General features: G+C 55.7%; 2 protein-coding genes across 2 annotated transcripts; both read left to right on the top strand.

Annotated features, from left to right (window-relative positions):
- Nucleotides 1-1126: 1126 nt before the first annotated feature.
- On the top strand, nucleotides 1127-4207 carry CRYAB (crystallin alpha B). The gene is made up of 3 exons (XM_040085063.2): nucleotides 1127-1560; nucleotides 2483-2605; nucleotides 3874-4207. Exons 1-3 carry the CDS (start codon nucleotides 1363-1365, stop codon nucleotides 4075-4077), a joined length of 525 nt encoding a protein of 174 aa, XP_039940997.1. The 5' UTR covers nucleotides 1127-1362; the 3' UTR covers nucleotides 4078-4207.
- Nucleotides 4208-7163: 2956 nt separating this feature from the next.
- FDXACB1 (ferredoxin-fold anticodon binding domain containing 1) lies at nucleotides 7164-10933 on the top strand. Its single transcript, XM_040085060.1, has 5 exons — nucleotides 7164-7335; nucleotides 7777-7933; nucleotides 8069-8272; nucleotides 8706-8864; nucleotides 9163-10933. Exons 1-5 carry the CDS (start codon nucleotides 7164-7166, stop codon nucleotides 10316-10318), a joined length of 1848 nt encoding a protein of 615 aa, XP_039940994.1. The 3' UTR covers nucleotides 10319-10933.
- The last annotated feature ends 881 nt before the right edge of the window (nucleotides 10934-11814 follow it).

The raw sequence follows: 11814 nt of genomic DNA, 5'->3' as shown, positions 1-11814 counted from the left end.
TGTTCAAGGGGTGAAGGGCTGCAGGGAGTGAAGCAGGATCCAGATCCCACCCTGAGCCGTGCTGGCTGCCCAGGCTCTTCCCTTGGCTGGGCTCTGGCACAAAGTCATGGAGAAATGCTGGTGCCAGACATCCCCAGCTAAGCCAGGCTCTGAACCTGGCCTAAATCCAGTTTTGCTGAGCGGGGCTGGTGGGCTGCTGGTGCTGCAGCAGGGGAGGAGAGCCCAGCTGAGCTCTGCATACCCTGAAACCAGAGACTTCCTTGAGCCCTGCATTGCAGGACAGCAGGTGCAGGGCTGTTGATGTCATGGGGACTTGGAGAGGGTATTTATGGCCCGGGCTGCTGCACAGAGCAAATCCTGCTCCCTATTCTTGCAGGCAAGCCAAGAGGAAGAGGCTCAGAGCCTTTTGCAAAGGGCTGGCAAAGCTGGCAGCGCCTCTGAGCCAGAAATTGTGTTTAAATTGCGAGCTCTCACAGGCAGAGAAGCTCTTGCCCTTCAACAGTTGCTAGGCTGAGCCCATTCCCGCGATTTGGGTTCTCGGGCGAGGCAGGAATTAAAATAAACGCATGCATTATTAGGAGGGGAGCTGCAGGAAGGCAGGTTAGTGCAGGGCAGAGGCAGACAGAGGTGTTCTGCACCCCTGGGTGCAGTACAGCACCGTGAACCATGCCCAGGTTCTCTCTGGCCTCACAGCCTGGGGGTCTTCCTTCCAGAAAAAGCTGTTCTGCAGTGGACGAGAGACAGGAGGTATTTGGGGAGCTCCATCCTTTACCCACACACACCATGGGGGCAGCAGGGCTGGCTGGAGGGAGCCGCAGTGCCAGGCCCACCCCAGCAAAGCCCTGCTGGCACCTTCCCCACCCTGATTTTGGGGCTCCCCGTGCTGCCGGGGCAGGCACAGCCCCGGCGGGTGATGGAGGAGCCGAGGTCCCGGTGCCGGCTGCGGGAACAACGGCCCCTTGTCCCGGTCCCCGTGAGCCAAAGATAGGAGCTGCATTGATCCCCCTGGCATCCAGAGCAGCTGGGAACACGGGCCAAGCCCGCCTGGGACTGTGGATAAACAGCACGTGGGCAGCAGGGCGGGCGCCGGGGCGCTCTGGCTTCTTGCTGCCCCATTGGGCTCCTCTTCTTCCTCTCTCCCCTTCCCCCTCCTCCTCAGCAGCGCGCTCAAATCCCTCAGACAGCTACTGGGCACCGCCGAAGGGCCCAGCCCAGGAGTGGGACAATAAAATCCCTGACACCACTGTTCAAGAGGCCTCGGGGGGGTGGAAGGCCAGGCCAGCTGCACGGCTATAAAGCTGTCCCCGCTCCCGGCACGGCACTGCGGCACCGTTGTTTGCCAGGCTCCTCCAGCGCTCTCCAATGGATATCACCATCCACAACCCCCTGATCCGCAGACCTTTCTTCTCCTGGTTGGCACCGAGCCGTATCTTTGACCAGATTTTCGGGGAGCACCTGCCGGAGTCGGAGCTGCTCCCAGTTTCCCCCAGCTTCAGCCCCTTCCTGATGAGATCCCCCATCTTTCGGATGCCCAGTTGGCTAGAGGCAGGACTCTCGGAGGTAACCTTTGCTTCTTCTTTGTGGCACAGCCTGCTGGCTCTGGAGGCCCAGGAGAGCTGAGAGCTTGGAAGATGCTCCTAGGTGGTTGTTTGTTTGTTTTTTCGGTTTTTTTTTAGGAAAAAGGCTGGGGGAAAAGGTGCTGTGTTTGTGCCTCTGCATTGTTTGGGATGGAGCAAGTCTGGCCACAGTGATGGGAGCAGAAGCAAACCGAGCTCAGTGTACAAGGCAGATCACCCCAGGAGCTGCCAGGGGAAAGGAGGAAGCCCAATTTCTCCAGTTTCCCTAATTTCTCTAATTTCCCAGTCTGCTGTGCCAAACTTTCAATCCCACTCCCAGCTGAGAAACAAAGAGCACGGGGCAGTGGGATCCTCACGTCAGGCAGTGCAGGAGCCCATGGAGGGAAAAGAGATTGTTTTAAATAATCTCTGCCCATTAAAGCAGCATTTTAATAAGACCCAGGACCCAGAGGACCATGGAGCAGGTGCCTCCTCCCTCCAGGGCTGAGCCAAGAAGCGTTTACGTGTCCTGCAAGTCAACTGTCTTGTCTACAAGGAGCTATTCCAAGCAGAAGGAGTGAAAATATTATTTTAATCCTTGCACAAATGTTCCTCTCGATTTAGTGACCTGGGTCTGGCTGCCCAGCGAAACAGCCATAATAAAGAGTCAGCTTTAAACAAAGAGTCAGCTTTTCACCAATTCACCTGGAGAATCTCAGGTCCTGTAGTGATGGGCATTAATGCAAGGCCAGCAAGGGACAGAGGCACTCAGATCAGACCCCAAAATAAAGGTCAGTGCGTGTGTAGAGACCAGCCTGAGTCTCGACCTGCTGCGCCCTTTTTTAGGCTGAAGCCCTCACCTGCTCTTTTCTGAAGTCACCTCCTGGCTTTTGCTCTCTCCTGAAACCACCCCTCGGTTTTTGCAGATGCGGCTAGATAAGGACAAATTTTATGTGAACCTGGATGTGAAGCATTTCTCCCCTGAGGAGCTGAAGGTGAAGGTGCTCGGGGACATGATCGAGATCCACGGGAAGCACGAGGAGCGCCAGGTACTGTGAACTCCCTCACCTCTGGTGGCTGCAAAACAACCCCGTGCTCATCTCAAATATTTGTAATCATTCCAAACCGAGGTGCTCCGTGCAATCCCCCCCAGCTGATCCCCGACACGGCGGCAGGAGGGTGGAGGTTTATTGCTGATGTTGAGTGAACTGTGAACTGAACTGGAAAATCATCTGGGAAATGGGAATTTTGGGCTTCCTCTCTTCCTGGGAAGAGGCCAGGAATGCAGGGAGGCGTGAGCTAAAAATGAACTGTAATAATCAAGCCACATAACAAATTAGTCCATTGCCCTGTGTGTTACCTTTCCTAGGCCCAGCTATCAGTTTCTAATCCTTTAAATTTGTGTTCTGCTGTCATTCATCCCTCTCCCTGCTGGCCCTGGGGGCCGGTGTGGACACTGGGTAGACAGAAATGCAAAGCCTTGCCCAGAGCTGGATGTAACAGCATTTTCCAGTCCCCATCCCCTGTCCCCAGAGTAGCTGTGTCCCTGGAATTGCCACCCTTAGGAGCTCCTGGGAGCACAGTGTGTCAGTCAGGAAATCCAGTGCTCCCTGTAGCTGTAATCCTGACACAGTTTCTGGAATCCTCTTTGGCTAAGAGGACAATCAAGGATAGGGATCGGGCACTGAGGGTCTCCAGGGCAGGTTGGGTGGGAATGGCACCTCGGGAATGCTCTGGCTGGCACAGGGGGTGGGCACAGAGCCTCCTCCTGTAAACCCTGTACCTGCAGGCACCTGCAGCCCGGGCACTGTCTCACTCACGGAATGACGGAATGGTTCGGGTTAGAACAGATCTTACAGCTGATCTCCTCTACACCTTTCACTACCCCACATCACTCCAAGCCCCAGCCTCAAACACTTCCAGCCACTTCCCAGCTTCTCTGGCCAACCTCTGCCCGAGCCTCACCACGCTCACAGGGGAAAATTCCTTATCCACATCCAATCTAACCCTGCTCTCCGGTGCCCTTGAGCCATTCCCCCTTGGCCTCTCACCCCAGGCCTTTGTGAACAGTCTCTCTCCATCCTTCCTGGGGGCTCCCATCAGGTTCTTCAGGTCACCCTGAAATCTCTTTTCCACGCTCAGCAATTCCAACTGTCTCAGCTTCTCCTCGTGGCAGCAGAGCAGAGGGCAGCTCATCTCCAAAACCCCTTTTACCTCCCAGAAAAGCTCTCCTTCGAGGTCCCCAACTCCCCAGCCGCAAAGGCTGAGGCGGGACCGGGCGAGCGTTCCTAATTAATCGCCGCTCCTCCTGGCGCAGGACGAGCACGGCTTCATCGCCAGGGAGTTCAGCAGGAAATACCGGATCCCGGACGACGTGGACCCGCTGACCATCACGTCGTCGCTGTCGCTGGACGGGGTGCTGACCGTCAGCGCTCCCCGCAAGCAGAGCGACGTCCCCGAGCGCAGCATCCCCATCACCCGCGAGGACAAACCCGCCATCGCCGGGGCCCAGAGGAAGTAGGGGCTGCCCTGCTGTCCCCAAAGCCACCCCTGGAGCGCCCTTCCAGAGCTCTTTCCTCCACTGTACTGAGCGGCCGCTCGTATTATTTATGCTGAGTAAGTTTACTAACGAATAAAACCGTGGAGAAGCAGTTTCGGATTGGTTTGTTTTGGGCTGGGTTGGGAACATCGCTGCTGGGTGGCAGGCGTGCCCAGGACGGCTTATCTGGGTGTTGGGGAGCACTTTGCTCATCACACCTCGCGTTCTCCTCTCTCCTGCCAGAGGATTTCGGGGTGTTTCACAAGCGACAGGAAAGTTTCTCCCGTGGGGATTAAACTGGTAAAACAGCTCCGTGGCAATTGAAACCCCTGTGAAGCGTGGGTATTTGGTAACAGCCTGCTGGAAGACAAGGGCGTCTTAAATCTCTCGAATGATTCTTGTAATGGAGGAACATCCAGGGGCTGCAGACAGTTCAGGGCAGCTTCAGGTGAAAACTACAGGGCTGCAGTAAACACAGATCTGCCCAAAGAGGAGGAAAACACCTTGCTCTGATGATGCAAATCACATCCCTTTGAAACTCTGCTGTTAGCGCCCTTCAAACAGTGAGCAGGACCTGATGTCTACAGCAATAATCTGATTTATGCCAGCATGGCTGAGTGATACAAACCACTACTAAAGTTCTTTTCAGGCATTTCATCTGCTTAGCGCCTCTCTTCAAAGGGGTAGAAAGGGAAGCCCGGACGACTGGAACTGAATTCCTAAAATCCATCTTCAAAAAGGACAGATCTGTTGCACAGATCGTCAGACTCAGTCATGACCTGACCTGTTTTCTGTGTTCCTTACACCTCCTGAGACAAAGGTTCTGCTAGCAGGGGTCACCTCAGCTGAGCAGGGGGGACATCCTTCTGTGGCTGAGGGTGAGAGAAATCAAATGAGCACCCTGTGATCCCTGTCAAACACCCCAAATCCCCCCTCATTTCCAAGGCCTGCTGTTGGCTCTTTGCTGGTTCTAATTAGCTCTCCCAGCTAAGGTGTTAATTGGGCTTGTCTGGCCAGGCACGGCCGCCTCTGCACACAAGAACAAACCCCAGACACGCACAGAGGTTACAAACAGCGCAGATTAAAAAGCAGGAAGAACATTTTCCACACGGCTCTCATGTGTGACGGGTCTTGGTGCTGGAAGGAAATCACTGCACCACTGAGGGTTTCTGGTGCTTTTTTTCTGCATCCTTCTTGTTCCCTCTCCACCTGGAGGCCAGGAGTGCAGCTGGGCTGCACAAAGGAGGTTCCAGCTCAGAGCGGTGCCTTGGAAATCAAGGAGGTTTTTGTTCAAATCCTGAAAGAATCAACATTGAAAGGAAGTAAATGTAAAATAGTAAGAATTTAGCCAGAAAGCGCCACTGAGGGAAATCTTTTTTTACAGCACGGGGGTTCTGTGCTCAAACCAGCAGCCAGAAATGGGATTTTGAGTGAAAGCTCTCTGGGGATAAACTGGATGAGGTCAGCCAGACAAGAACACTTGAAATGCAAAACCACTCCCTGAGTGACCTGAAATACCTGTTCTGGGGTGGCACAGGAGCACAGCCCAGCACAGGGAGAAGGACAGAAAACACCTTTGTCATCTCCAGGAGCAAACATCATCGAGCAGCTCCTCACAGCCAACAGACTGTCCCAGTTCTGCACATGTAAAATTCACTCTCTGATGTTTCCCTGTAACCTGAAGCAGGTTGTTTCCAAAGCACTGAGTGTGCTGAAAAGGAAAACTCACATTCAGCATGGCTCAATACAAGCTAGGAAGGATTTTTGTAATTATTGGAATGGGAAGGCTGTGGGGTAACTATTTTCTCAGTACCCAACACCTCTCCAGGCCACTTAAAATCATTTAAAATAGATAAAAAAGATTCTTTCAGGGACCCAGAGTCTGGCACAGAGCTCACAAACTGTGGCAGTGGGTCTGTGCAGGAGCTCAGCTTTGCCCATTTGGAACCTTCCCCAGTCATTATCTGTGCGAAACCCTGTCCTGACACCCTGTCCCTGCCCTGTGGGGCAGCTGTGGGCACACAAATGGAGCGGGTGACACCCAAGCCTGGCTGCTGTAGACATTACAGACCATAATTTCCTTCCTTCTCAAAGGCACCACACACATATGTGACGCAGGGTAATTAATTTACCTTGTATCACCCTGTGAAGAATTAGGGACCTTCTTATTATGCCTTGATTATGTCTGTAATTATCTGAGAGCAAATGATGCTTCCAGCACCTTTCCACTGCTTCTCTTCTCCTTTTATTCTCTTTCTGCCTGCCCCTGCTTCTCCTGTTGGGGAATTCAAGGAGCACTTTGTCCAAGAATGAGAATTGCAGGGACAGATAAAGGCAGGTACAGGTGGAGATGAGGGCAGAGGAGGCCACCAAGTTGATTACAGGGCTGCAACTCCTCTGCCACGAGGGGAGGCTGAGAGAATTGGGATTGCTGAGTGTGGAAAAGAGATTTCAGGGTGACCTGAAGAACCTGATGGGAGCCCCCAGGAAGGATGGAGAGAGACTGTTCACAAAGGCCTGGGGCGAGAGGCCAAGGGGGAATGGCTCAAGGGCGCCGGAGAGCAGGGTTAGATTGGATGTGGATAAGGAATTTTCCCCTGTGAGCGTGGTGAGGCTCGGGCAGAGAAGCTGGGAAGCGGCTGGAAGTGTTTGAGGCTGGGGCTTGGAGTAATGCGGGGCAGTGAAAGGTGTAGAGGAGATCCGCTGTAAGATCTGTTCTAACCCGAACCATTCCGTCATTCCGTGAGCCTACCATCCCTCGGCTTTTCAACAGCCGCTTCCTTTTACTTTTTTATTTTTTTCCTTTTGAACGCAGCACCATTTCCTGTTGCGCTCCCCGAATCCCGGCTCCCTCCCCTCTCCCGCTCCGGGGATGCCGCAGCGCGTCCCTTCCCGGGACACCGCCGCCTCTCCGCACCCGGGGGCGGGACAGCGACCTCCGGGAGTCCCGGGGATGCCCGCGGGGGCCCGACGCCACCGGCAGCGGCCGCTGATGGTGCCGCACGTCATGAGCGAGCGCCGGCGGCCCTGAGCGCCCGGGGCTGCGAGCGCCGCTGCCGGCTGCGGGCATGGAGCCTCCGCTCCGCCGCGTCCTGCTGCTCGGAGAGGGCAACTTCTCCTTCGCCGCGGCGCTCTGCGGGGCCCGGGGCACGCAGGTGGTGGCCACTTGCTACGAGAGCCAGGAGGAGGCGGCCGGGCGCGGAGGAGCGGCGCGGAGCATCCGCCGGCTGCGGGACAGCGGTGGGTGCGCGCCGGGGTCGGGCTGGGGATGGGCATGGAGCGGCTGCTGAGCCCTTTGCTGTCGCCCTCCTGCCATCGCTGCCACCCTGGTGTCGCCCGCAGTGGCGTCGTTTACCCCGCGGGTCCCTGCTGTGTCCCTTGGGAGCCCCTCGCCGCTCCTCAGGGAAGGGACTGGAGCTGGCTGAATGAAATGCCTTAAAATCCCATCAGGATTTTAGTACGGAAATAGTCCTGAAACTACTGCTTTCAACTGTTGTCAGAAGTTTCTGCTGCCTGGAAAGAGAGCAAAGGGCAAAGAGAACCCTAGAGGGCTTCCTGGTGTTCCCAGCAGCTCTTACCTACTTTAAAATGCCCTGGATGATTTGCATTCCCACTTTTGTTTAAGATTTCCATCCCCCTCCCGGTAACCACCAGAGCCTTGCTTTGCGTTTGCTGTTGCAGGAGCCGAGGTTGTGTTTTCCGTGGACTGCACCAAGCTGCAGGAGCACTTTTTACCGGGACAACGGGAATTCCACCGTATTTATTTCAACTTCCCTCACTGCGGGAGGAAGGCAGGCGTGGCCAAGAACAGGCAGCTCCTTGCCCGCTTTTTCCATAGGTGAGTACACCAGAAATAATCCTGCGGTAATTAAGGGCCGTGGCTCGGCTCTCCGGCTGCGCTCCAGGTGTTTGTCCAGCACTGGGGGATCTGGGGGTGTGCTGACAGGAATTTTCTGGCTTCCCTTCCTTCCAGCTGTGCGGAGGTGCTGGCACAGGAGGGAGAAGTCCACGTGGCTCTGTGCAATGGCCAGGGAGGCACTCCTGCGGATCAGCCCAGGAGGGAGTGGCACAACAGCTGGCAAATCGTGGCTGTGGCAGCGGGAGCCGGGTTTGTCCTGAGCGACGTTCATCCTTTTAAAGCAGAGACTATCGATGGGTACAAGTGCACAGGCTACAGGTAACCACCGCGTGGAGAGACTGAAATTCTGATGTGTGTGCTCTTAAAATGCCCCAGCTCTAGGGTATTTTATTCTTTGTTGGCTGGAGAGGAGCTCCTTTTAATTTTCCTTGAATTTTTCCTTGCAATTTTCCTTGCAATTTTCCTTGAATTTTTCCCTAAAATAGCTGCGGTTCTTGTTCATCTCTAAGCAGAGTAACCAAGATTAAAATGCGTGCTTCCTGCCAAAGCACCCTCTAAAAATAAGACTATCTGAGGATTTTAAAGGTCAAAAGCATCCGTTTCAGAGCAAATATCAACCTCAGCCTAAAGACAGGAGGACTGGGGTTGGGTGCTGGCAGGGACCTCTGGCCACCATGTGCTCCTGCCTGCTTGGGGCACACTGAATATCAGAAATCATCAGTGACTTTGCTGTGTTTTCGTGTATTTTCAGGAGTCAGGATAAATCCTTCTGTGTAGAGGGTGCTTTGAACCACATTTTCACACGGAGCACAGCACCCCTGTGTTTCACACCCCTGAGCTGCGAGACGCAACTGGGAAGCCAAAACGTTTCTTTCCAAGTGCCACAAGTCCTCGTGGATAAAAGTAATAGGTGAGTTTTATAATTAGTTTCTCTTTGGCATTTAGCAGCTCTCCTGCTGGAACGACCAGCAGTGGGGTCAGATAAATGGATGTGGTGACTGAGAAATCCTTTTTTTTACCAGCAAATTGCAGTTAATTCTTGATTTAACCTGCAGACAAATGCCAATGCCCCAAAAATGTGCAACACCTTTGGTGAAAGACCTGGCTTGGTCAGGTAGTTCCTGGCTTAAGAATATTTCGGGTAAATTGCTGGCCACAGGAAGGGAACCACAGAGGGCGTCTGTAATTTGCACTTTTATTTTTCACAGGGGTTTCCTCGAAGAGAATTCAAATCATCCAGTAAGGACAATCAAGGAGAAGCTCAGTGCAGGGCTCAGCCAAGCTTTTCCACTGCAGGACAGCAGCTCCTGCCTTCCTCTGCTCCACCAAGGTCACCCCGATGGTGTTTGCCACTCCAACATCTTCTGGATCCCCCTGAGCCCAGGGGAGGCTCCAAGCACTGAGGAAACGTCTCAGGGTCTGGCAGACGCAGTGTTGTTTTCCCATTTTGGCCAGGACACAGATAAGAATGTGCAAGAAGGATGCACAATTCCAAAGCTTTATCTGAGGCCTTCCCTCCTGCCTCATGCTCAGGCAATAATAAAAAAAGGAGCCTTTTCCCCAGGGACACTTCAGGTTCTTTCTGGGCCAGTTTTTCGGAAATGTCTGATCACTCCCCACGCCATGCCTGTTTTCCATGAGATGCTCCTTGTGCTTGCAGTTAGCAGGGGCACAGAGAACAGCTGTATCCAGATGTTGGTGGAGAACGTTAAAACCACCCTGAATTCTCTTCACCAGGGCGTTTCTGGCGTCAAACCCAGCATCAGCCTGCAGGAAGCAGCAAGTTTTGGAGCTGAGCTAAATGACTTTGCTGCTTTTGAGCGGCAGCTTGGTGAAATTCGGCATTTCCTCTGTGTGGGGCCAGACCCAGAGCCCCCAGGCTCCTGTGTGGGGGTTATCAGGACAGCTCCTGGTGAATTTCAAAGCCCTGAGCTGGTTGTTGTCTCAGCCTCGCTGAACCTGGACCTCCTGGCCATGCTGCTGTGTGGAATATCCGACTGGAGAATGCTCTGGACATGGGACAGGCGCTTCCTCGGGCAGTTTCCCGAGGGAGAGTTGAGGCTTTTCAAGAGTTTTTCCCTCTATCCACCTTCCTACGTGCACGATGTCAGCTTCTGGGTTCCTGACGGGGAGGAGTTTGATGAAGTGGCTTTTCACACCCTTGCCAGGAGGGTGTCGGGTGAAATGGTGGTTTCCATCCAGTTAAGGGACAATTTCCAGCAGCCAGGGACAGGCCGGAGGAGCCTCTGCTACAGGCTGACTTTCCAGTCCTGTGACAGGGCCTTGGGCTGCCGGGAGGCAGCGGAGATGCAGCTGCAATTTCGGGAGGAAATACAGCAGCACCTTGGTGTGACCCTGAGGTAGAACATCTCCCGTGGTTTGCAGGGGCTCCAGCAGCTCCTGTGCCGGTTTCTGAGCTGGACAATGTCACCTGCATGTCGTTGGACCTAGCACTGTGAGGCTGCAGTGCCTGCACAAGGGCAGGGTGGACTTTGAGCACACGCACACGGTTCATTGTGGGGGTTCCTGTTAATGAGGACAGAGCTCTCTCCTGTTCTCTGTGTGTGTAAGGAAACCGAAACCTCGTTTTGTGAAGCGGAGCCTTTCTTTTCTAGGGTCCTGTGAGAGCGGATTCGATCTCTTTACTAATGCAAATTCCTCCTGATGTGCGCCCTGAGCCTCCCCTGGCCCAGCCCGAGGCCGTTCCCTCTCCTCCTGTCCCTGTTCTCTGGGAACATAGCCCGACCCCCCGGCTGTCTCCTCCTGTCAGGGAGTTGTGCAGAGCCAGAAATCCCCCCCGAGCCTCTTTTTCTCCAGGCTGAGCCCCTTTCCAGCTCACTCAGCCGCTCCTGGGGCTCCAGCCCCTTCCCAGCTCCGTTCCCTTCCTCGGACACGCTCCAGCCCCTCCACATCCTTCCCATGCTGTCCTTTCTCCATCTTCTGGGCGCGGGGGGTACCAAATAAAGAACATTTTCCATCGGTGCGTTCCCCATCCCCTCACTTTCCTGCCCAGCGCTGGGCGGGCAGGGGCAGGGATGGACCGGGGCTCGGACCTGGGCGTGCGGGACAGGGGCGGCGTGAGCGATGGAGCCGGGTGTGCGGGACAGGGACAGGGACAGGGTGTGCGGGACAGGGATCGGGCGTGCGGGACAGGGACGGCGGGAGCGATGGAGCCGGGTGTGCGGGACAGGGACAGGGACAGGGTGTGCGGGACAGGGATCGGGCGTGCGGGACAGGGACGGCGGGAGCGATGGAGCCGGGTGTGCGGGACAGGGACAGGGTGTGCGGGACAGGGATCGGGCGTGCGGGACAGGGACAGGGTGTGCGGGACAGGGACAGGGTGTGCGGGACAGGGGCGGCGGGAGCGATGGAGTCGGATGTGGGGACTAGGGAACGGGTGCGTGAGCGATGGACCCGAGTGGGCGATGGAGACGAGTATACGGAGCAGGGACACGGGTGGGTGATGGATACGGGTGGGTGATGGACCCGGGTGAGTGATGGACACGGGTGGGTGATGGACTCGAGTGGGTGATGGACACGGCTGTGCCGGACAGGGACGGGTTGAATGAGGGACCCACGTGTGCGGGGCAGGGACCAGGGTGGATGATGCACCCGGCTGTGCGGGGCAGCGCTCTCCCTGTGCCTGTCCCTGTGCCCGTCCCTCTGTCTGTCGGTGCCTGTCCCTCTGTCGGTCCCTGTCGCTGTCCCTGTCGCTGTGGCGCTCCCGCCCGCGGGGAAGGCGCTGCCCACACCCGTGATGGCGGCGGCGGCTTCGGCGGCGCTCCCGCAGCTGCTCGGGCCGTGCCGCGGCCCGCGGCGGGCGCCGCCTGCCCGGAGCGGCCATGGCGGCCAAGGGGGCC

The sequence above is a fragment of the Hirundo rustica genome, chromosome 23 (genome assembly GCF_015227805.2).
Source record: "Hirundo rustica isolate bHirRus1 chromosome 23, bHirRus1.pri.v3, whole genome shotgun sequence".
Classification (NCBI taxonomy): Eukaryota; Metazoa; Chordata; class Aves; order Passeriformes; family Hirundinidae; genus Hirundo; species Hirundo rustica.
The sequence above is the reverse complement of the archived record's forward strand: the minus strand, read 5'-3'. Positions and strand labels throughout refer to the sequence as shown.